Source organism: Channa argus, chromosome 16 (assembly GCF_033026475.1).
Source record: "Channa argus isolate prfri chromosome 16, Channa argus male v1.0, whole genome shotgun sequence".
NCBI classification, from domain to species: Eukaryota; Metazoa; Chordata; class Actinopteri; order Anabantiformes; family Channidae; genus Channa; species Channa argus.
Window position 1 is genome coordinate 19,524,846 of NC_090212.1, and position 26,278 is coordinate 19,551,123.

The window sequence follows — 26,278 nt, forward strand, 5'->3', positions numbered from 1 at the left end:
CTTCCTCTGTTTTCTTCAGTCATCACACCCCAAGTCTTCCTCTTTCTCACTGCCGGCCTCCTGCTGTCCATGCTGTGCACCTGTGTCCATCACACCCTCCCTACTCCTCTAACTCCCTTTCTCCCTTCTGCACACACTGCATAGTTGTCCTGCCGCCTTGTCCACAACAATAATGATCCCTCCATCGACGAGGAGCGGGAAATCCGAGAGCGAAGGAACTAAATGGTTCAGAATGCTTGTAGGGAGATGAAATTGAAACATTAACCGAACGTAGGATAAAACAACGAAACCCTCAAATAGATCTTTTACTCAGAAGAGTCACTGACAGAGGATTTAACCAATCAGCACAGCAAGCAGTCGCACCAGCTGTTTGAAGAAGCTCATTTGATCCCCGAATCTGAGGTGTCTTTTTAAAATGCTTCTTTTGCATCAAAATGTCCAAAAAGAAAACGTCTTTCGTCCATTTGCGTTTGAACTGTGTGAGGATGGGAGCCACAAAGACATAACATATTATGAGCAGTACTATCCATGTCGATAGATGTAATTTTTTAGGAAGCCTGCAACTTTAAAAATGAGGTTTTCTGCCTTGAGGGGGGCAGAAAGGCTGTTTAAGAATTTTGTCTGGCCATCAGTCTCCTCCAATATTCCAGTCACCAACACCTGACCCAGCCCCAATTTGTCTCTGTTCTGTCTGCTAGTCAGATCTAATATGTAAACAGTGAAAGCAACGCAGCTGACCACACTGTTTGCATCATCATGTGTTGTTTTCTTGCCATATCACATTGGCCTAACTCCGTGTTTTCGACCTTTCCCAGCGTGCTTTGTTCAATACTCGGGGTCAGTGCCATTGTTTTAGTTCACAACTGTCACTATGTGATAACATGACTTGAGTTGAGTTACCAAGTCCCCAGAAGGCTTGTTCTTGCTTTCCATTTATCCATAATGTGCATTTCATAATCCATCAAGCCAGTGAGGATCAGCCTGGACTGTGTACAAACACGGGGTGCACACGTCCACATGTCTGCACATACTCTCCACACTGCAGGTGCAACGTATTTCCCAGTTACGTAGAAGCATTTTAAACGTTATATTTCAACATCATTGCTCTTACACAGTTACAGTACAGGGGGCCTTTCCCCCCCCTACTTATCTACACTGTGCACTCAATCAAGATCGTCTTAATTGTGTTACTTATGTCAAGGCTTGTCAACATGTTTAGAAGTGCGTATGAGCATTACGTGCCTCTGTACGTACCCCAAAGTGTAGCATCTGTGCATGTGCCAGTAAGTGTAAGTGGCATTAATATAATTAATAGATGTACTGTATGTCAACAAAACAAAGACCGTGTCCCATGAAAATGTGCACAAAGCTAGTGCTGAATCAATCCACTCTGCTCTGCTCTGCCCAGTGCTTTAGGTAGTTGCCATTATATAATGAAAAGAAGTAAGAACGTTCCAAAAGTTACTAATCTTAATCTACTGTAATATTGTTAGAATATATATAGAATATATAAAGAAGGGATCATTCTTTGCTCCACACTGGTTGTTTTGCTGACAAAACTGGTAAAACTCCTAAAAGCTACACACACCAGCTGTGTTGCATAGCTTCATGCTGTGTCACGATGTGTCACTTTGCGTCACATCACACAGCGGCACGTCATCCGTCACTCAGGGCTCACAGCAGACATGCTGTACAGAGAGAAGAAGCAGCCATTGTACAGGAGACCGGCTTTGCTGCAGCACAATTGGAAATATGACAGTAGCATAAATAGTACGGACTTGAAAATAGGCACAGGTGTTTCTATGCACGTCATGCGGTGTGTGTCGCTCGTTTAAGATGCCAATTCTTCAGCATTGTTGCATTAAACAGTGTATAGAAATGTAGACAAAGCAAAAATCTTTACACAGCGCAAAGACGGAAAGGCAAACAGGAATTTCAACTTGAGCTAATATTAATCTACAGTATTTTCAATATTTTTCAAAAAACACATCCAAAATAGATAGGCTTTGTTAGAGGTTTCACAATTGGTAACTTTAGAGTGACAGAAGAAGTGAACTGAGGTGGTTCAAACAAAGACTGAACAGTGATGCACAAGATAAAGACAGCTGCGGGAAGAAGAAATGAGTAAAAGTAAAGAAAGCAAAGACAGCCTCAGATGAGATGAAACAGAATTGGAAAGTACAGGAGCAGGGGTTTGACAGAGGTTTGGGGCTTATCATAAGCTCTGCACCAGTGCTATGATGGATGAGTGAGGGTGCGGAGGTTTGGATGCTACTGGGACAAATGAGGGTCACCCACAGTGCGGCGAGCCAGCGTGTACACTGCGAGCAATGAGATATCGCCGCCAATCCAAACTCTAATTTTATGCAACATCTCTGTGGAATTAAGATTTGTGGGGTTTAACAGTGTCTTGGGAACTGGGCGCGCGTCACGTGTTCACACACACACCAAAACACGTGAATGACCCCCTGAATAAACGCTGCAGCGAAACACAATGTGAGAAGCAGCTAGAATACAGTCTGAACTACAGTATATTCAGAAGACAACACTGGCTTGTGCCCCCTTGTGTTATTGTATCATTTGTGTGTAATATCAGTCAATAATTTGCCTGCCGTTTTATTTTTTCCTCTGAAAACCAAACTAATATTTGTTGGGAACTGACATGGACACCAAAGGCAGTAGCTGACAGGTGTTTGGGCACCAGTCCTGCAGTGGTTCCCAATTCAACGTAACCATACTTTGATGAATTTTGATGCATCCTGTCAGTTCCAGGTAGATGCTCTGTAGTTTGACTATGCAGAGCATACCATTAACAAGGTCTTCCCCTTTACAGGATGAATCTCTTTCCCCGAGGATTCGTAGCTTCTTCCTGTGTAAGTGACCCTTAGCGCTGCCTGCTGTTCCTCTCTCCTCTGTTTTGTCTCATCTGAACTCCCCTCTCCTTTGCTCTCACTTCGGGATTGATCACCTCAGAAGTAGGCCTTTTGTTCTGGACAGTGGTGCAGCGAGCACTGACCTCAGGAGAGAGGAGGAGATGGAAGGCATCTCTCACAGAATCTTAAAGCCACGCTCTTGTTAATCTACAGGGGTCCTATAGTGCTTTAAAGAGGAACACGGTTGATGTTGCTGCCTCAGTACAAAGACACGCCAATTTCCCTTCATGTCCGCTCGCCTTTGTTCATTTGCGTCATAACCCATAGCAAAAAACACTGTTGACAACTTGTTAGAAAAGTTACCATGTGCAACCCCGGCCGGAGGGTTGCACATGATAGGAGTCATCAAAAAGTATATTGTAAAACAGTTTGTGTTGCATCAATAAAAAGACTTTCATTAAAGGCCGTTTTCAGTGAGAAGTCTATGGCACGTATGGTTTGAATTTCATCACCACTGGTTTCAAGGGAGAGTTTTACTGTTCATTTGCATTCTTTTGCACAGAATTTGCTTTCAAGGGATAGTTTGAGCATTTTATATGGCAAAATTCTGTTTCAGAGAATTGCAGACACTGCAGACAATTACTGCAGTATTGGTTTTAATGGATGTCTCTGGGAGTTATGAGCAAATAAAATTTAGCATTGAATAGAAAGGAACAGAGGGTGCTGCACCAAATGAGCAAAACTGTAATAAAACCTAATCTTGTGATAATTCATTTCCTGATGGTGTAATACATAATTTCATTATAGGCACCATGAGTCGTCCAATGATCATTATAGGTCTACTGATTATTATTGCATTGGCCCGTAATTGATATTGGTATATTAGCAGGTTTCACCAGTGCAGCTCTGGTCCATTTAAGTATGGCACACACTAAGAGTTCTGTCTCCTTAGCCTGCCAAGAAACACTGGGCCACACAACGGCAGACAGCAGAGCGAACGTGGTGGGGGGTCTCTCAGCCAAGAAGCTGCTGAAGGCTGAAGGCTCCGAGATCTGCAGCCTGGGGGCGACCGGCGGAACACGGGAAGATGGCGAACAGAATTGCTAAGTGCAAGGAACGTGGGCGCGGGCACGGGCGAAGGCAGGCCGAGCACACGGCATGCTGACTGGGGTCACCTTGAGCAATCCATCTACCGCCAACAGCAGGGAGGGAGACCGCAGCAGCAAGCGGGGGGTAGAGAACTGGTGTCCTCCCCCTTAATAGCACTCTGTGGTGGGTGAGATAAGGTGAGGGGCCTCTCCCTCTCCAGTCTCTTTTGCTGTGGATGCAGCCACAGCTGGAATGGTGGGAGGGGTGATGTCCTGACAATACCCGACAGCTGAGACAAACACCACATTAGTCTGAAAAGAGTCTGTCAAATGCTGCAGCTGAAAAGCTATTTCATGTTGTAAAAATTTTGTGTGCGCGCTTAATTTAAAAGAAGGAGCAAAATCAGCCTTTGAATCTCCTCACTGTTACTCTTAATAGCCAACTCTGAGAAGACAAAGGGAAAACGCTTCCAACCTTATCAGCTTTTAAAAAAAAAAGAGCTCATCTCCTACATAGTTCTTTATGTTTTGTAGGCACCACTTTTTTCCCTGAAGAGCCACCTTGTTTTCCATTCCAGTGTCACAATTTGTATATGTGTATGTTTCTCAGAAAGGAAGAGGGAGTGGAGGGTGGGGGTGGGGGGGTGGGGAGGTGGTCAAACTGCAAGACGACATTTTTAACTCCTAACAGACAGTTACACAGTAGCTAATAAAGTGCTGGGGATGTCTCCAATAGCGAGGAGTGTCCCAAGCTCCTTCATATCTCATAAAGCAATGCTGCACTTCTGCAGTACAATCCCAGCACAGTATCACTGAGCTGTAACAGCCACGGCCTCAACAGTCTGCCTTCAAGGGCACAATTATTCTTTCTGAGAGCGGCCGCAGTCGAATCCATTTTCAAGGGTACACCACGAACATTCCACTTCCACCAAGATTTCCTCTCACAAGGTCCACAATGCCACTGCTATGTTAGCAATGTTAACATTTTAGTCACATAGCTTATGCGGTTTTATTAAGTGACCTGAAATGAGCACAGGGGCTTCATAATCCTTACTTTATTGTAACACACTAGAGCCACATTATTGGAAAATCTGTAAAACACCTGATGCAGAGAATGACTTTGTAAGGTTACTTCACCACTGAGCGTTGTCAAAAGTTGCACTTACAAAGAGATGTCATGTTTGCATTAGGTGCCTATTGTCACCATCCACTACAACGCAGTAAATTTATCGAGACGACCTCTAGCAGCATGGGAAAGGAAAAAAAAAAAAAAAAAACCCATCCATTCTATCTGAACACTTGAACAGATTCATTTATTTAAACGTGGTTGCTGGTCTGCATCTTTAATTCTCTACGCTTTTTATGTTCTTTACTTCGGTTCTCACTGTGCGTCTGAGGTGATGATAAAAACTACGCTGATTGTTGAAAGTGACTGGGTGTCCCGAGGCTGTGTTAGTCCAAAGCAAATGAGGGTGAAGATAAGGTTTGGCTGGATCAAACCCTGCTCCTTCTGATGTTATTGTGCACTCTAATCACGTCCTTAGCCAGCGTTTTGCCAACTGCCAACACTGGAGCCATCACACATTATTCCAACATCCAAACTGTTAAACCCAACAGCTTCACTGCATATTTGTAGTTTGGTACAGGACATATTAAGGTTACCTCAGATCTACTTTCCCTCGTCCCCACCCCCCACTCTGGCTTTTCTCCTGGTAAACAAAACTAGTAGAGTTTATTCTTGAGTAGGTACCACAGTAACAGGTACAGAGAGCATGTAGCCTCCTGCACAATACATCCAAAAACCATCTCCTTTTTTTTTTTAAATTATGCAGAATGCCCCACCTTGAACTCTCTAGTGGACATCTCAAGCTAACGCAGCTGACACATCAATCGCTGAAGAAACCGGGAGCACAACTTTAGAAAATCAAACACGCTACATTTTTATAGCAAAGTTGCATTTTATCGGTCACAGTACGAAAACACTGTCAACGTATCATCCAAAATTGTTGTTGCACAACAAGAGCATAATCGATAAGGGTTGGCAAAGATCATATCTGAGCCATTTGAAGGTTTCAATGTCTGAACACTGCTGCCAGAAATATGCTACATGCTGCTTTTCTCTGCCCACTTACTGGTGCAATACTGCAATTATACTTACTGTGTCATATTTTGTGCTTTATGTTCTGCTATGGACACTGTGTGTCAGCATGTATCAAAACTAACTGCACTGTCTACGCCTCGAAGGCCATTAACCTAAAGTAAAGGAACGGAGGGAAGTTGTAAATGGCTGTGACTGATTGTATTAGCGTTGCTATTGAATTCCATTTAGACTCAATTACAAGCGATGGCAGCAGTGCTGGCTCTTGCCATTGGCCGCACAGGTGGTCGCCTAAGCCACCACCTGCTGGTGGGGGGCACTGCTGCAAACCCTGAAAAAACAAAATATAAAGAAACAAAATAAATAATAGTAATAATTTGCAACAAGTTCTGTTCGTCATAACAATAGTGTCATCATGAAAAGGCCGTCCCAGAGGGGTGGGGGGCACCAAACCATAATGTCGCCTTGGGCCCCAAAATAGCTAGAGCCCGCTCTGGATGGCAGCAATAAATCTTCGACAACCGAGAGATATTACTGCTATGAATCTTAATTTTCAGATGCCTAGAACAGTTAACACGTTGCCCATTTCGAAACATGTGGTATATCAAGCTGTAGTCCTGTGTATCAAGCTGCTGTCATTCAGATATTTACTTTTTCCACTGCGTTGTATAACAGTCCTGGCAAGCAGAAGTCGAAAGGTACATAACCAAACTGCTTTCCCACTGTTGCTAAAATTATAATGTATAACAGGGCACCATCAAGAAATGCTTCGTAAGGGGGAACAGCTGCAAAGGTGGAAAGATTGTTTTTTACCTTTCTTCCCTGCTCATGTGTGAACTACATTCACTTCAAACCATCTGCTACTGGGACTGGTGCTACAGAGCCGGAGCAGCGGCACTGGTGAGAGGATCCTCCTTATCATTATGCATGATTCTAGAAACTAATGTGATACAGGGCTCTACGTGCTCCTTGATATCTTCATTGTCTACCAGGGCTCTGTTTATTCAGAGGATATCGGTGCCAATCTCTCCCACTCTGCTGCGCTTTCACACTGAACCATCTGCTGTAGACTTTGCCGCATGCCTGGCTCTGAGTATGAGGTAGAGTCAAACTGAAGTTTGAGTGTGGTTTTTCTTTTTTAGTGTGTGGGTTGAAGTGACTGTGTTAATGGACTAAGTTGATGACTGCAGGCTGAGAATGACTGGATGAATGATTATGGAGATGTCAATTACCAACATCTCTCTCCTTGATGCTTCACTTTGTTTTCCTTTGTCAATACCCGGAATGATGTTATACATGGTACGCTTCACTTTAAAACACCAGTTCCAATGTGGTAAAACACACAGACTTGCTAAGTTTGGATATTTTATTTTTAGCAGGTGTGCAGGTGTAAAGGTGACGTAATGTTGCTCATTTATGGAACATTTCAGGTATATGTTCTTGGTCTGCTTTACATAATACTGAATGACTTACATTTCCAAAAAGTGCGGAATGTTCTGATAATGGGGCTTCATGCAGTTCTTCACCTTTGGTTCTGTATGAAACGCTTCATTTACCTACTATGTCCTGCTTTCAGTACCTCTGTACTTCGCAATATTGTGATTCCAACTATTTATTCAACCAGTCCCTTGATAATCATGTGTAAGTTTGCAGTTAAATACACCATAAAACATTGCAACATGCGTTACACTTGTTTCTTTTTTTCTTTCCCCCTTTAGAAAAGCTGTTTAGGTATTTTAGCGTGCAACAGTCACATAAAAAAGGTCAACAAAATCTTGGAGGGACTTGTTTTGGACCGATAACAATTGTGCTTAGGACTGTCAGGAACATTTCAGGAAGGGCTAAAGAAACTATTTCAACAACCTTATCACCAGTTCCCATTCATGGTCACCCGCTGCAACAGAGGGCAAGAAAATGTCTTTAAGAAGCTGTGCTTTAATTTGGCAACTAGTCCCCTGTTCCACTGTATCAGCTGACCTAGGAAGTCGTGTTGGTATAAAATGTGACATAAAATGTCGACATATTAACATATGAATAAAAAGTGTGGCTTACAAAAGCCATAAAGGGAAATATTACAAATGCACCTGTGGTCCAAGGTTTATTTAGAAAACTGCTCTGACTGACACAAAATACACAGCACATCTTTATAGTTAGGGGAGCTGGTCAGTCAGTCCCCAAGTTCAAAACATTTATATTAATTGCACTTAATTACATTTAAGCAGATATAGTTACCTGTAAAAGAATTGTACAGATTCTGTACTGGGGTGAAGAACAATATTACATATTTGGTTTGTTTGTATAAAAAAAAGAAGCTTTAAGCATTGTAATGCTTGACTATTTAACTAAGCGAAGATACTGTTTTATAGTTCCCATCGGATTTCATCACATGCACACATGCATAAATTAAAACCCAAGAAAAAAAATGTGCAGCAACTGCAAAAACAACTAACTTCGGCTGTAATCAAGACAAACATGAGGAGACCTAGCGAGGGGCAACTTGAACATCATGAACTGTTTACTATCAAGACAACAGCACTACATTTGTTACTTTTTTACAGGGGAGTTCACAGTTTAATGCATTTAAATAAAGCCAGTGAAACGTCTTATATCAGAGAGCAGAGCAGCTACCAGTCCTTCTATAACCTCAGATCTTTCCTCTGATCGTCTCCTATTCTTTACAAACTTTTATGTGTGGACTGTGTGTGTGTGTGTTCAATAAGAGGATTTTTCAGAGATGTACCTCTGCACAACACTTCATTAACATCCCTCAACCAGAGCTGTAAAACATTTGATTAGAAAAACAACAATAAACAAAAAACAAAACAAAACAAGAAGTTTAGTGTACGTATCACAGGCCATTGGATAGCTTTCCATTCACTTTATGGCCAAACAGCAGGTATTTCTAACAGTGGCCTGAGCCTTGACACCTTGGTTGACATTCATATTTATAGCTAAGAAAGGTATAGCGGTGGTAAAGGAAAGGGGTGAGGAGGGCAGCGTAATGGGGTAATAAATATGTGAGGGTATCTAGAGACATTTATGCGGCTCCCTCCCCCTCCCTCCTCACAGCAGTCTGCCTCTGGTGTAGTGTAAGGAACCTGCAACACAGTTAATCATGTGGGACGCAGCGGCAACGATCACGGATATTATCACGTTCTGCATTTCTGTCAATACTTCAGGGGGCAATTCACGTCTAATATACGTCAAGTTATGTGTGATATATGCGTTGGGGCGACGATGGATGTTGGGCAAATACACACACACACACTGTCATCACGCTGATATTTCTGTGGCGATACAGTAAGGGAGGGAGCGACATCAGCAGGATGTAACTGCATGAGATGCCGATGAAGGAAAACGATAAAAGAAGCCCCCGTGAAAGTGACAATGAACATCAGAGACCTACTGTATCGCTCGCTACAAAGTCATTCCAATGGGCATCAAAATGTTTACTGCCCCTTTATGAATCAATACATATGAATCAACTCTTACCAGGCTCTTACAGGTACTGAAACTCTGTTGGTGCTGCATTTGAATGAAATTAGACCTTCTGTCCTAAGGCAAAGAGCGTGAATGTTAAAGCAGTACCATTATTACAGTATTTTGCATCATGATATATTACCCCTTCACTACATGCTACCGCTGAATTCTCCGGTCTAATTAGCTAGCTTGCTCATCTCTATTCACAAAATGTCCTTTTATCATTTATGTCTGTTACAGGCCTCCATAAGCTGTGCCTGAAACCTGCCGGTGTGGCTGTAATTGTCGGCTGCTGATAAGAGAGAACTTTTTATGACACAGGCTCCTTAATGATGAACTGTATAAAAGATAAATATAGAACTCATCCCAAACTATATTATATATTAAAGTTTCACTTGGATCAGCAGCCACCTAAGACCTGCTCTGCTCAAATGCTCCCGCAGAATTAATCAACCGGCAACAACAGCGAGTAGCTCGACTTGCAGTGGTGCTTATGCCGACTAACAGGCTGGTGCTGTCTATGGCACAAAATGGCCGCTGTGGCAGGGTCTGTCTAATGCCATCTGGCAGCTCCGACTCCTTCAAAGGAACAGTCAGGTCCTCAAAGGACGGCTTTGATTACAACTCAGACAGGACAGAGAACACACATCCATGCAAACATGAGGAGAAACGCGTATGTGAACACAACAATGGAGACCCTAACAGGTGGGCTCTGGAAAAAAAATGAATAAATAAATAAATAAAACCTCCACCGGTCTGAGCAGGTGTTCATGTGCTACCACAGCCAGAAGAAGCTCAAATGTAGTCATAAATGTATTTTTGACTGTGCTAAAAATGGATCACCTCAAAAACTGCCAGTCTGAAGATCAAAATAAATTGTGACTGATGGCATCATCTAGTTACTTGCTAAATTGAATCCGAACTTTGATAACACTACAAAAGTGCTTTGTTAGGAGTCTATTGAGTACGATGTAAAAAAAGAGGAAGTATAAACCCATCTGTTTTTAGTTGTTTTGTTTTTTTTCCCCTCCAAAATCGTACTGGTTGTCACCCAACCTTTAACCCTTCAACTGCCCTGCTACATTAAGACAAATGGACACAGTGTGATCTGTTGATCTGCTTTAGGACCCTTACTCACTGGGGCCCTAAACGTTTAAATGATTTGCGGCACTGTTGAAAAGACTGCTTTGAATGCTTTGAAAGTAAATAGCTACTATATTTTTAAGGCTAGCGGTTATGAAACTTTGCAGAGTTCTAGCAGTCTGTGCCTTATGGAAATGGCTCATCAAATGAAGTGGAGAATGCAGACCAGCTTCCCCGAGCAGGTGAAAAAATCTAATCATATCAGCGGTTACTGTGACACTGTAACACAAATGCATTAGAATTTGCAAATACAATCAATTCACACGGCAGAATTTATTGTTAGAGTTGTGGTAGAAACTTTTTTCTCTCTCTTTTTTTTTTTTTTTTACTGACACATATTAGAATAAATTCAACGCAATGTTTCCACCACTTTTCGTGAAAAACAGCTCACAGTGACACTTATATTTCAGGGCTTAAGCCAACACTGATACCCAGAGCAACTTACAATGACTAAGTGAGCACATTAGCTTAAACACCTTACAGTCAGGTGACAAGCAGCCAGGAGTAAAAACTACACGGGGTTCAACCTTAAATTGCTCTGACCCCGTAACGTGCACATAAGTGAGGCGAACATGGGAATAATTAGATGCAAATGTGTGTCAGCGTACAGTGATGCAAGCACTGAGTAACATGGAGGAACTGGGGGTGAAAGTGTGAAGACAGCCTGGAGGGACAGTGCTAAAAAGAACACAATGGTCCCCGGTTGCAGATGAATGTAACCAGAGTCAAACTCGTGGAAAATTGTGCTAGAAACATGGTGCATGTAAGCGCATGAAAGCAGGTCTTTTGTGTAACTGCGTGCATCGCTGGATGAGTGGAGCTAATTAGAGTCAAAGCTGAAAGTAGAGCGTTTGCAAATGTGAGTTTTGCCAGACAATTACTTCATCTGTAATAGCGTTTGTTTGGCCTTTCCTCTACTGTTGCTACTCCGTATTACATCAACAGTAAGCAGTGTGTGAGGGGATGAACGTAGTTAAAATAAAGAAATATAAGTATTTTGAGGCATTAAAAAAAAAATCTCTGTACATAAAGCGGGGAACAGACGCTGCAAAATGTTATGTCTGGACATGATTCTTTATGCATACAGACTCTCTCTCCCTGCTCAGAGTGGGTGTGGAGAGGCAGACGTGGGATGCCAAAACCCTGCTGCTGAGTATTTCTAAAGAAGTCACAGTCCTAATTCAACCTGACATCTGTGATAGGAGGTGCTCACCATAAAACTAATACACTGTCTGCTTTCTCCCACCCCATCGCTTACCCTCACCCTGGTCTGGTGCTTAAACGCAGAATTCGTTTCATGTTTTTGTGGCTTTACGGAAAATTGTAAGCCGTAAATTATCTGCATATTTCTAGCAGTTTGGGCATAGCTTCTTTTTTTTTTCTTTTCAAGAAAACACAAAACTGACATTTTCTGCAAACGCATAGCAAAAGTACCAATTTTCACTATGAAGGACAAGGACATAATAAAGAGGATCATTAAGAGGACTCCCCTCAGACATGCCTCCCTACTGATGTGCCTTCGACAGGATTTTAGTGCAGCCACCTTTAAGATGGAAAGATTAATCCTCATGGAAAGGGTGCATCATTAAGGTTGCCACCTGCTGTTCGAGCTTTCCATCATGACTGGATGCCACATTTTACTTGGACTAAAATGAAGGTGCCTCAACAGCTACTTTGTGCGAAAAAGGATTTGTACGTCAGCATTTCAGATGATCTAATTCTGATCTGATTCAGAAGGACATTCTAAAACCTCCTGCTATATGTACTTGTCATTGCAGAAATGTCTACATTTATTAACTGGCTTGTCTTTCACCAAGGATTCTTCACTCAAAGTTTACTCAGCGCACAGAATGGATGCATGAGTCAGGCGCCGTCTTGACAATCTCAAAGCATTTCAGAGATGTGATGCGACAACTTCATGCAGTATCAGTTCTATAGTTCTTTTTACGGGTGTTTGTCTGCTGTATGCTGGGCTTTTAAAAACAATTAGCTTGCATCATCTGATTCATGGCTGAGGTAAATCAGTGTTGAAAAATTCCTTATCCAATAAAATAGTAATTGGTAACCTGGACTGACGATTGGTGCAAATAACCAGTTGTTACATATTAATTGCCGTGTCATAAAACTGGTCTTGGTACAATATAAAGGTGCCTATGCAAACATGAAATTAGGTCTTGATCCCTACATGTCTTCGTAAAACACACTCTACGAAGTTTCACTTGGAACATGAATATGCTGAAGAAATGGGGGACAACGTGCAAATAAACATATGCTCTCTGTTCTAACTTAATTTGATTAAAAGGTCTGTGGAGATGTTGCTGAAAGGCCCCAGTGACTACATCACCTCCAGCTGCTTACGTAGGGCCCTGCTATGCTTGCTGTTTACCAATGTATAGACGTAGACAACGAAATCATCATCAGTGTCACTGTTCACATTCTTCCTTCTGGAGGAAGTTTTTTAAATCCCCCCACGAGGGGGCATACGCTGCCATAATCATCCCTGACTGACATAGGCGTTTCTTCCTGATCAACTTCTACTTTTCTGCCACGTTAAAAAAAAAAGGAAAAAAGGGGGGATATTGACCTCTTTGAGGTTAATATTGAGACTAATATTCATGGCAGAGACAACAGCAATTTGGAATGACCAGGAATGTAGATGCAGGCAGCTTTGCACTATTTTTGTTGTGCTTCAAAGCTGCTGCTAACATCACTTGATACTGATCAGCAAACAACACACAGGATGGTTCTAATAATTTTGGCTCCCTAAACCTTTAACTCCTCACAAGCATTTCTAAGGACTGATATTTACGCTGGCGCGTCCGTTGTCTGAAAAGCGTAAATCTTCAATTGGCAACTGGTGTCAAGAAAACAGCAGGTCACAGTTACAGAAGCTCCTGTTGTGCATGATGTTCAGCCGTCTGTTGGGATTGAGACTTAACTACGCAGCACCAGGATCACAACACTGTGTATTTTAATTCCCATTGGCATCGTTTGCAAAATCTTTCCTCCGTCGTTTTTCATGAATTCAAAATACTTCCATTCGCACGACCAAGCTGAGTTGGTGAAACGCATTTTTGCAAACCTTCCTTTTACAGGCTTACAAGTATCCACTGCTAATTTTGTTTAAAGGTGGCATGTAGAGGCCCCAGCTGGAAGGCAGTGGTTGTGTGATGGAGGGAGTACAGAGTGGGAGCAGGTGAAAGGAGGCATGTTAAGAGCCATCCAGAGGTGAGGGTGATGACAGCACTTTTGGGTGAGGTTGCAGCCAAAAAGTACTTCAACTCACACGGCGAGCGGGAAAAGCACAAACCAGAAGTTTATATTAAGCCCATTAGCTTTCATGCCCTTAGATACCACCATGCACACGCACACACATATAGGGGAACACACTCTTACATGCACACAGGGTTGACTGAACCCTTCTGGAAACACACTACGAAAATGCTTTGTCATTTTTTTTTTTTTTTAGGCAGTGAGTATTCAATGTGCAAAAACTGCACTGCAAGAGGGACTTTCTAAGTTTCCATATCAGTTCGTAACCAGCTGCAACACGCATTTCACATGTTTACAGCCACTTTTTTTCCAGCCTAAAACACTGATGCAACTGAGAGTCCATCCTTTCGCCTGCACAAAAAAAGTTAAAAAAAAGCCAAAGTTTCCTGGACAATGACTTGAACTGAAATCATAAGCTGAGGAAATCTATTGTGGCTGCTGTCATCTTAAGAGGAATAAACCAATCACACAGGGGCTTTGTCAGGGCGTCCGTTTTAAGTCCATCATCAATGTGAAAGGTTGTGTGTATGTGTGTGTTTTTATTTTGTGTACTCTTTGGGGAAAAAAAAAAAAAAAAGAGGGTTCATGCATGTTACTGAAGCTCAAAATCTACAGAGTGTTTCACTTGATGTGTGGGACTTTGCCTCCTACGAAACCATCAATTAATTTATGTTTTTACTGCGTTTTAATTTTTCTTGTCACTCCACCTGCCATGGTACAACTCAAGCGTCCGCTGAATTTTTTGTTGGTTTTCAGGAGGGACACACACACACAAAAAAAAGTGTCAATTGCCGCTTTTAATCTTTTGGGGCCTCTGTTCTTTACGAAGTTTGACAGTTTGCGTCGGCAACCTCTACGCAGCCCCTTCAAAGGATTATTGAACTTAGAGTTTTAGAATGGTCTAAAAGACAACATGCACTGTGCCATAGGAGGAATTAATTAGGATTAATGCAATTCAGCCATTTTCTGACAGATTACAATGAAATGCTGGTTTCCAAGAGGACATTCTGGGAGTGTTGAGTATTACAAGTGGTTTAATACATATTCATAAACACGGAAGTATCTACACAGCAACAGATTTTTGATTATTATGCCACTTATTTCATTGCCATCCTGATAATTATATTACTATCTTTCTTAATTCAATTGTGTATTGATGTAACCTATGGTCCTCTTATTTGGCGTAGCTGATCTGCAATTTAATTCATAAAAGCTTTTCTTTGGGTAGATTAGAAACAAGTAATGTAGCAATAAAACAAAACCATGCAAGCCTTGCTAACCCACAAGATAAGTGTCAGTTAATGACAAAATTAAAAAGCTTAAAGCTTGATGTTTGTTCCAAGGATTTTAAGCTAATGCACGAGGACTTTGCTCCACTAATTAACATGTTCTTTTTTTCTTTGTGCAGTTGTAGGCAATTGTGTGATAGACACAAACTGATACAATCGCTGTACTGAATTAATTATCAAAACAACTGCTATATCAGTGGCTGATCTGCAACTCCACAGATAGAAAATCAATCCTGCTTAGAGTCTTTGGGGAAACACCAAATATGAATATTAATGCCGGCTACAGAGTGGTCACCTAGACACAGCAAATACTGTAGGTTTTAAAACTTAGTGGACACTTTATCAAAAACAGAGCTTACAATGCGTCAGTGTTCATCGTTTGGGCCTTTGAAGCTCATTTTTTAAATTTTGTTTAAAATACAGAGAATTCTGACCTGTGACAGATGTGCAATGATATGCACATTGAAAAGCTTTTTTTAATGCATTAACCAAAAACACATGCGAGTTTGTAAAGTTTAAAAGTTGCTTCCGGGTGCAAACTCTCAGTCTTAACAACAATAACCAGAAATGTCACACTTGAAACAGCAACATTAGTGCAGCTTAAACACGTGTGACAACCAATATGTTTACAAAGTTGGTAATTTACCTAACGGAGCAGCCAAAAATCAATATGAGTTGTGAGCTTGGGTCTCAGCCTTACCTCTCGTCGCCGTGACGCCCAGCAGCTCTGTTTGATCTTCCAAACCACGGCGGCCACCAGGAGCAGAGACAGGAAGCAGCTGTGGACAGACAGGGAGAGAAACAGACAAGTCAAAAGGTGAGAATCAAATTGCTAATGTTAAAAAAGCAAATAGAAAAACTGTTTCTATAACACAAATTATTAAAGGGATCACTGTATGTCTTTGTGAGTTTTGGTGGGCGGGCGGGTCTTGGTCTGACGGTGCTTGACAGGAGGTAATTACAGCCCACACTGATGTGTTTTATTATTTGATAAGCTTTAGGTCTGAGCATAAATTTCAACCTTTAAAGTCTGTTTAAGATACAGATCCCTGCCAATAGAGAACGTGTAGCTGTGATGAGACGCCATGTTAACTGTTGTGGGCGGTGGGCGCCATCTTTTGAGTGATGCTCTGCATTTACCTGCGTCTGCTACAGTGGGGAGAAAGTTCCCCTGCCTTTCTGATAGCGAGGTGGAGTCTGTGTTACATGATTCTGAAGCAGTAGGTCAGTGGAGGACTGCTGCTTTACCTGTGCAAGTACCACTGTACTGGAATCCTGCACGGAGGCACTGGACAGCTGTTTATTATCAGTTCTTCCAAATGCCATTGTTTGCTAATGCTATTTCATTTTCACAGGTAGGGTCCCTTTTGTTCCTCTCCATCTCTTCCAAGCTTCATCAAATATGCAGGTAACCTATTCTAACCACTGTAGCAGGCCCAGGTAAACGGGCTGCTTTGATCACAGGACAGAGCCTGTGACTCATCAGTTAACAGCATGATGTACTTCATGTTCTCTTTGCTATACATATACAGTAATAAAATCCAAAATCTGATCAGATGTAGAATATAAACGGAAAAATGACTTCACAGTTACAGTATATGCAAAACCGAGGATGATGTCATTAGTACAAAAGATATTCTGTGCAAGTGACAAATGGTGTCAGACAGAGGAAGCAGCTGTCACGATACACGGGGAGAAACAGAGCGGCTTCACACTTTCCATCAGACTCCCAAGAGGTCTGAGGAGGTGGCAAGTCAGATACACAAGCTTGTTTCTAATGACAAAACATTTGCATGCATAGACCTCCATTCACTAACATATTTACCAGCATAAAGCATATTTAATAAGCCCACGGGTTTTTGAATTTTGCAATTCTACGGTATGTGGATCCCGAGCACTGCATTTAAAGATCAAGTAGCAGGTAGCATTTTCTCTGCACTCTTACTTTAACTGGAATCGCTGTTACTGAGTTACACAGTAGACTGATAAACAAAAATTACATTTTCACCCCCATTTTTTATTTTTATTTTTTTTAACTTCCTGGAACCACTGCACGTGTGTGCATCCCTGGCTCTTTCCACTCCCCTGGCTGCATTAACAGTTGCAGTTAAAAAGCTGTTAAGAAGACAGGGTAGAGATCCACAGACAGAAAGACAAAGTCAGAGAGTGCGTTGTGTTTGTGTGCGCACGCACAAATACTGCCGAGACAACATCTCATGCAATCTGAGCTTCATTCCCAGACTGTCACGCCTTTCACTGATTTCCTGTCATGTTTCTGCAGTGCTCTGGTCCATTCCTCATATATTTCAGCTCACATCAGTGCTGGCAACCGGCTGCTGATGAGCGAAGTATCAGCCGCGCGATGGCAAAATGCCTAAACACCAGTGACTGACACATCAACTCAGTTTCCTCAAGGAAAAACATCAAGTATAAAAATAGAAATTCGGCTTCCAAGGTGAACATCATGTAGGATGGCTCAATTTTCGTGTGTGAACACAAACCAAATAATTTCCAAAACAAGGTAACTGAGGCATTATAATCAGACAAAAAAGAAATAAAATAAAATGTAGCTTATAATAACATAGCCATAGATCAGCTGCATTCCAACAAACCTAAAAATATATCATTGTACACGTATTACAACTGTATTTAAGATGATTCAAGATTGATCTCAGCAGCAGCACTGTAACGTTTACCATCTAATTTTCAATTCATATAATTAACACCCTGTCTTCACATAATTCCCAGCTCCATGCCTTCAAATACTGGAGGAAAGTCAATTATGCTAATTGGCTTCCATTTAAAGTTTGAATTACAAATGTGGCTGTATAGAGATCTACAGTGATGTATAAGAACTGTTGCCTACAGAAGAGGCACCTCCACTCAACACTGCTGCTGACATGCACTCAGCAAACCAGATAATGGAAAGTACTATGTAGGGAAGGTGAACAAATGGTCGGTGTACATCTAGGGATTGAAAAAAAAAAAAAAAAAAAAAAAATAGTAATCACATCTCCTCATTCCTAACATCCTTCAAGAGCATTAGTGAGACATCACAATGTATTTACATTTAAGTTTTTCTTTGTGTTCTCTATTATACTTGTACTCATCATCATCCTTATATTCATACACCATATCTTTACATTCATATAATACACAATAACAAGCACAACAATAATAACAATGATAATAATAATTCACATAATACACTAAAAGAAACTAATATATAACAGTTTAAGTCCTCTCAGTGTCACAAGGCTGGAGTAAGCTACTGGATGCCTTAAATTTCCCTCAGGATCAATACAGTATGGATTTATGTATCTTCAATATTACACAACCTTGGATTTTTGGATTTCAACTGAGGATTGTAATAAGTGGCCAGAATTTACAACATTGGCTGCAAATACTGCTTTAATATTTCCTGTTCTATAATACATACACAGTTTAATTTAATTTTATTTTTTTTACTGTCAACAGCTGTGTCTCAATTAAGTGGCTTCATACTTTTAAAGGACATAGTGTAAGAAGACATGTCCTTAGTAGAAAATGCAGACCATGGGGGCCAAACTGAAATGAGTTTGGTTGGTCTATGGTGGATTCCTGACTTACTCACAAGCTGTTTGAGTGCTTTGAACTAACACTGTTAACCACTAGCGTCCCATAACTTAATAGGTTTTTTTTTTAAAAACTCAAAGTCCCTTTCTTTTAAACATTTATACTGTTGTATTCCTTGGGTTCTGTTCCCACCATATTCAATGTTTTAATAAAATTTCTCTTGCGCACAAACAATCATCCTATGAGAGGAGGATTGCTGGTAGCGTGCAGTATTTGTCACTTTTCACTGCTAAGGGAAGAATCACGTCATGCTTCAAAGACACACTATGCCTTAGCATTTTCCGGGTCTCTGGGTGCAGATAAGTCAAGGGAGATCACCAGGATTGATTAGTGGGGTTAGCAGGTAGCTGTCTGTAGATTGGTTTCTTTTTTATTTATTTTTTTCCTCCACAGTGAAAGTGCTGGCTTTGAATTTCATAGAGCCTTTCTGTCTTTATTGTTTCAAGTGGTGCAGGTTTTCTTCTGTTATTTAAGATCACAGGAATAATGTATGGGAATACGCTTTCAGAGCTTACAAGTGGATTTAATAGGAAACTCCAAGTTAAGGCATAACTTCTCCAGACACATGGGCCTTCCAGCGAGACCCCTCACAGATTCCTCTCCAAAAACTGCTCCAGCGTTTCAATCTAAGCGCCTTGGCCCATTTTAATACAGGCTGTGATGCGTTCTGATCTTTATTCATGGGTCTCACACCCCTCCCTGCCCACCCTGTGTGACTCTTTAAAGTGCCATCCATTCAAAAAAAATAATAAAAATCCCTTATCTCTACAGGCTGAGGAGGACTCTTAAGAGATCTATCCATTCAGCCATCTTATTGATCTGGCTTCCTGCTTGCTGCTTAAAGAGCGACACGCTGCTGATGAATGACCCATGTGAATAGATATCAGCGTTGCATCAAAGCCCTCCCTGCTCAGCAGAGTGGGAGGGAAAAGGCGAGAGAGACAAAAGACAGAGCGAGAGAAGGGGAAGACAAAGAAACGGATGGAAATGGACAGTAATGATGGAAAACAGAGATTAAGACACATAAAAGTAAGAAGTGCCAGCTAAAGTAAAAGCAAAGGACAAAGTAAAGAGACTAAGAAAGGAACAAATAGAAGACAGGAGCCAAAAGACAAAGAGTTAAAGACAAATCCACACAAAGTAACAGAGACGTGGACACAAACACAGACAGAGCAGAGTGCTTCACTCCACTAGGGAAGCTGGCCAGGTCAGTCACACTTCAGCTCTCCCACCTCTCCCCAGTCAATCCATCACACCTCGAGCTCCCACTCCCACAGGAAACGGGAACGAGCATCACCACAACCACCTGCGATAATCACGCTTCACGTCTTTGTTTGAAGCGCCACAGTCACACAAACGGAAACTCCAGCATAACACCGACACAACTTTGGGTGTCAAAACCACGACTGTTTAAAGAAGAACGATGGCCCTGTTTAGGGGTCGTCGGAGAGCTGTTGGTATAGTTTCATAGTGAAGGAAATCTGACATTGTTTTCTTTATCCAAAGGTAGCAAAAATAAAATAAGAATTCATAAAGTAGTTTATTCTGGACAGATACACCAAAGTTTTCATCTGTTCACAGAGCGTCACGTACAACAGTTTTGAAAACCTGCCCAATATCTCCAAGTTGTCCCTGAAAAATATTATAACTCGAGTAGTATTGCAGATGGAGATAGTGGGGAGAGGGGATGTTTCGGGTATCGGGCCCCATGCTGCCTTTGTGTACTTTACTCATACTTGTAAAACGGATACCACGTTAACCTCCGCAGGCAGGTAGAGGTGGAAAAAAGAAATGTATATGGTTTAGAGGCATTTTAAGATAATTGATGAGGACAAAAGTAAAGCTGAATGCAAACTTTGCTGTGCTCAAGTCTTAGGATTCAGTCATGAGTCGTCATTACTCGAGTTTTTCAAGAAGATTTTAAAAAAATGTTAAGTATTTGAGACTTTTACTTTCAGCTTTTCCCTTTCAGGGGTCACCAAAGAGAATCATATGCCTTCACCTAACACTATTCCTTTGCATCCTTTGCATCTAGAATGTCACCTGAATGTTGCTTTGTATTACAAGGTGATTGTAGCTTCACATTCCTGTGTGGACTCTACAGTCCATGTTCTTCTCCATCCAGGATCTCACCCTATATCTGTACTTGGTTCCTCTTTTTTCCCCCTTTTCTTTTTGTTCTTCCCAGAAAACACACTGGTCGCCACCAAATGTGTTGTTTGCAGAGGAAAGCGCAAAACTCAAGAGCAAAAATCCATCAGCAGCAACATTTTTTTTTCAAACCAGCAAAGTACCCTGATAGTACGTTCAAGATTCTGAGGATTTTTCCCACCTTACATACTACATAAAGAATTCAGCCCCGATTTTATTTTATAATTTAACAGTATCCTGACGAGTACTTTCAAAACAATCACACGTTTTCCTTTATTTCTCACTTTTCACCAAATCACATTTGATCTCGGCAAACTGACATACTGAACGCGTTTCCTATCCCATCAAATCTTTTTACTGAATGTTTTGAAAGCTACAAGCTTTTTCTGTCCCACTACTGCCACCAACTGTTGTTGGCTGTATCTTGTTGTTGTGACTTTTGTAGAAAATGAATTACAAGCAATATGTAGGTCTGCCTATAAAAACATTGTTCATTTACAGTGCACAGCATTTAAAAAGAAAGAAAAAATAAAAGAAAAATGTTATTTGTTTTGTTGTTTGTGATTCAAACCAGACATCAACCAGTGTGCAGAAAATATTGTTTTAACTCTGACAGCTAATTAAGGAAGCCTAAGATTTGCTCAAAAGAAAACAAAAAAGATGATTTGGTTCTGAAATTATGTTTGTTACAAACATTTATTTTACCGGCTATGCTGCTAACAATTAAATGTAATGAATTAATTTATTGCACTTGTTATTGCATTAAGGAACAGGGTCATCTGTTCTTGCTTTTTTAAACTTGCAAACTAGCAACGTCAATGATTAATCATTAATCGACAAATTGCCATTAATTGTTTAATAAATCAATATAAATACTAAATGACAATCCAGTAGACTAGAATTTGTGGCACCGCCCCCACGCCTTGTTGGCAAGCCATGAGATTTGGAATGAAGTCAATGTGTTATTTCATTTGCAATTCATGCAACCTGGTATTTACTCAATTCTTCCGATTGCTAATTGACGGATTCTTGCAACAAACAGTTCAGTTCAGTGACTCAACATCCTTTTAGTGAACAGTGCCTTATATTACGATTAACCGACTGCCAACGATGCAGACTTATTTTTTTTTTTTTTTTTGATGAAAGAAATTGCTGGAAATTTGCGTCCCTGCAGTCGGTGTGTGTGGATACAGCTTATAGAACAAGTGCTTGTTGCTGTAGACAGTCATTTATTTCTTAGTGTGAGTACATACAGTGCAACATTTATATCACAATGCAGACGTTGCGATGTTTGTCACCTGGGACGGATGAACACATTGTCCAACTGGCCAACCGTTGCAGTACAGTGTATCTTATACTACCCATATCCTTCAAGATCCAAAACAACTTTATTAATCCTAGAGGGGAAAGTCTCACACCTGGAAAAACAAAACAAAATGACTAAGACATTACCAATGCATCATGTCTAAAGTAAACTCAAGTTCACGTTTAACCCACAGTATTAGATGACCTGCTCATGGGCCAATTATTAAACCGGTTTAAGGTATGATAATGCACCGACGACGAGGATGAGTAGAGGAAGAAAAAAAAAAGTGTGTGCAACCTTTCTTGACTAAACCAGGTTATAAAAAAAAAAAAAAAAAAGATGGCTAATGTTTTAGAGACAGCCTGGAGTGTAGGGAGAGAGCCAGAGAGAGAGAGTGTATTATAGCCCTAGCTGCTGAGGCCAGAGAGGTGAGGTCTGACATGTCATTGCCTAACCTGACAGCAAGACAACAGCCACAGGGCAAACACCAACAGACCAGCTCTGTTGTCTACAGCCAGCTGAATACTAATCCAGCAGCCTGCCTGCCGCTGGCTTCCACTCCGGTGTGGGAAATTAAACCTGCTCACCAGCCAAACGCCATTTCGTTTTCACTGTGGCTGATAAGTTTGTCTACTGAACCACACACTGAACTGCATTTGCTCAGAGGTCCTACTCTGCCCCGCGCTGAACCCTGCAGCAGCTTGGGTGGTGGGACACTTCCAAGAACCCATGTGAAACACAGGCAGGGCTGAGCATGTCTGAGAATACAAATTTCGGTATAATGTCTGCAGCTTTATATTGTTTTGTTTACTCTCTCCTCACACGACGGTGGCTTTGAAAAGTGGCGAGATTTTCTCCCTTATTTTTGTTGAGGGGACAAAAAGCTAAATCAAATCTGGCACGTTCCTACATGTACATGCTCCTGCAGTGTGCACATCCCACCTAGCTGGACTTAACATTTTTATACAGCCTTGTTTACTGCTCCCAGTGCCAACGCCAAGCTGGAGCTAATTAAAACTGCAGCTCATTTGGTTTGGAATTTGCACCCTTTCAAAATTGAAAGTTCAATAACAGAATGTTTAATCATTTTTACTCTAAAACCAGTTACTGGTCTTTGGTCTTCATGGTTTGCCAACGTCATGGCTTGGTTAACAGCCTGACGTGTAATGAGAATTGTGGGACATTACATACACAAGTGTGCCTTTCTAAACTATGTCAAATAAATTCAGTAATGGCATGTAAATGACCACAGTTTCGAGTGCCACAGTAAAAAGGTTGTTATGGTGTAGACTGAATAGGCAAAATTGCAATTTTAACTTTTTACAATTAACTCCACAAATCAAAAAAGATGGTGCCATGACAAAGTCCTCAGAGCCCCGGCTAACATCTTGGAGCAGCAGGGACAGAATTAGCTTCAGACTCATACAAGACTTATACTATTAATCCTATTCATCACAGATGGGGGGGAGAAGACCCCCCCCCCCCCCCCCTCACAGGGAAGACAAAGAAAAGCCTCCTGTAGATGGCACAATCATGGTAACTGCAGGTGGATTTGGGAAGGAAACAAAACTTTCACCTAGTAAGATATAATCATATGGTCTGGAAAAAAGGACAATCGAGCTGGACAACCCCTTGGGAAGACATGGCAAGAGAAAGAAAGAACCATGACTTTGTCACACAATGTAAGGACAAAGGGGGCCGGCCTGGTTATTTCCAGTCAAGGTTTGCAGCAGGGTATTTCCCAGCAGAGCCCTTTGTTGGCTGTGGAACAGGAGGGAGGAAGTGAGCTGGAAGCCGAATGGAAGATAATGTGGTTCAATTACAATTAGTCATTTAGCAGACGCAAAGCAACTTACAAGCAAGTAGCGGACACTAGGGACAGCTGTGGTGTTCAGTGTCTTGCCCAGGGACACAGGAGGACCGTGAGTCAAACTACTGCCCCTGTGGTTTGTGGATCACTGCTCGACCAGCTAAGCTACAGCCCCCCCACCTCCCCACTGGTCTCAGAGCCGAAACGTCCAGGGAAAGTTGGACACTACCTGATGACATCCTCTCATGTCCAAAACCTTCAGTCTGCAGAAGTTAACTGAAAATGTTAGCATGTACCTGGATGTACCTAATACTACATTCTCTACATTCTGCAGAGACACTACTTTCCGGAAGCTATTCAAGACCAAGAACAGTCGGAAGAATTCTGACTGCCGAATGTGTAATCTAGAGAAGGAGGAAGCAGCGGTGACGGGGATAAAAACAAAACCTGTAATGAGGGAGGGACGAAAGCAGGTATATGAGGATTTAGAGGTTGATTGGTGAATAATGGAACAGATTTGTTCTAAAAACCTCAGCAAGCACAGCCTCTGCACCGTTCATTCTGAGCAGGTAGAGAGATGTGAACTGATGGAATAAGCAGCGTTTCCACAAGTAACTCAATTTACTGTATTTCCACAAAAAAACAAAAAAGAAGAGTCAAGCTCCTGACAGCACACAGAAGTGAAGTAGAAACTGAGTGGACATGATGCTGCTAGGATGGATTGAAAGGAAAAAAAAAAAAAAAAGCCTCCCTCTTAGGACTCCTGAAGGCCTCCCTGGGGAGTCCCAAGACAGAGTGATGGGCCCAGCTCACATTTATATTGCTCCCCTCCCCCCTCATTTTCGTGAGGAAGAGGTAGAGGAGCAGCAGTGGGTGGAGGATCTGAGTCAAACTGATTGATCAAACTCATTTATTATTAATCAGACACAGAGTGTCTTTCAGGTCCTCGTGGACCTATCAGGAGGAAGGAAGCCGCGAGGAGCTTTGCGCACTCTATCTGCTCCATCTTACACTTCTACCTCTCTCTGGTTCCTTGCTGATGACCTGACAATGAGGTGAGACACAAAGAGAGGGTGTTTAAGAATGCAAGGAAGGGGAGAAAGCATGACAAAGTGGTAAAGTAATAAGATAGTACTGAGAAAAACAGAAGGTGGGAAGGAGGAAAAACGCAAAAGAGGAAAAAGAAAAAGATGAGACGACACACCTGAGCAGGCAGGTAAACAAACGGGTGGTGCTGCAGCAAGAAAAAGATGGAGAGTGAGAAAGGGGAAAGAGAGAAAGAGGCTGAGGACTAGAAAACGTGCCGTGGTGAAGACAGCAAGGATTCTAGCACAGCACCAGTGGCAGCCCCTGCTGAGTGCCCGAGGAAGCCCCTCAGGATGGGCAGGCAGAGTTTGAATCCGGGGCTTCTTTCTCGTTCTCTCTCTTTCTCTCTCTCTCTCTCTCTCTCAGGTGTGTCGGTGCCAGTCAACACCACAAGGAGCCCGCTGAGGGCAAACACTTCGCCAAGAGTGTGCAAAGGGGTTAGCGTGTACTTGAGAGAAATCTTACAACTACGCGTGCACACATGAGAGAATGGATGGGTTTCCATGCAACTAGTTATTTATTTTTGTACATTTCAAGAGCAGCAACCTCAGATCCCTGTAATTTATCCTTTACATGCGCTTCCGTAACCAGGGTACTTGGAGGAATCGGCTTTTTGGGGAAATGAATTTGCACGTACTTGCCCACACATGCAGCAGCAGGGTAATCTGATTACTCCTTCACCTCTGACTTATTTTGGAAGCCTGAGACACAGATCGTAACTGCACAGCGACAGAAAGTGGCTGCCCCTGCTTAAAGCCCTTTGTGATGCACATGCGCGGTTGGAGAAGGCCGATTAGAAGCCTGATTACGTACGTGTATACGTGGCAGAGAAAAATTGGCATTCGCCAGGAGAAATCTACCAGGGGAAATCAGGTTTCCTTAATCCCCTACCCTGAATTTGGAAAGCAGCTCTCCTATTGACATGACGGTTAAGAAATCAGCTTTCCTAAGAAAGCCGACTGTAAACTGCCTGCTTAAGAGCATGTGTAAAGGCACTGAGAGAATTCTGAGAAAGTTCTTACAAAGTTTTTTTTTCTTAATCCAATTACGTGACATATTGTTGGCT

At 41.8% G+C, this 26,278-nt stretch overlaps 1 protein-coding gene across 3 annotated transcripts in view; it reads right to left on the minus strand.

Annotated features, from left to right (window-relative positions):
* atrn (attractin) overlaps window positions 1-26,278 on the minus strand; it is a 113,200-nt gene that overhangs the window by 28,812 nt on the left and 58,110 nt on the right. Inside the window, exons 26-27 of one of the 3 annotated variants that reach the window (XM_067479826.1) lie at window positions 15,945-16,023; window positions 5,967-6,390 (exon numbers count right to left, since the gene is read on the minus strand). In XM_067479826.1, coding sequence (XP_067335927.1) covers window positions 6,193-6,390; window positions 15,945-16,023 — 277 coding nt within the window. In that variant the 3' untranslated portion in view covers window positions 5,967-6,192. Of the gene's footprint in view, window positions 1-5,966; window positions 6,391-15,944; window positions 16,024-22,352; window positions 22,429-26,278 lie in introns of those variants that run through there. The other 2 variants (XM_067479825.1, XM_067479827.1) reach the window with 2 other exon arrangements.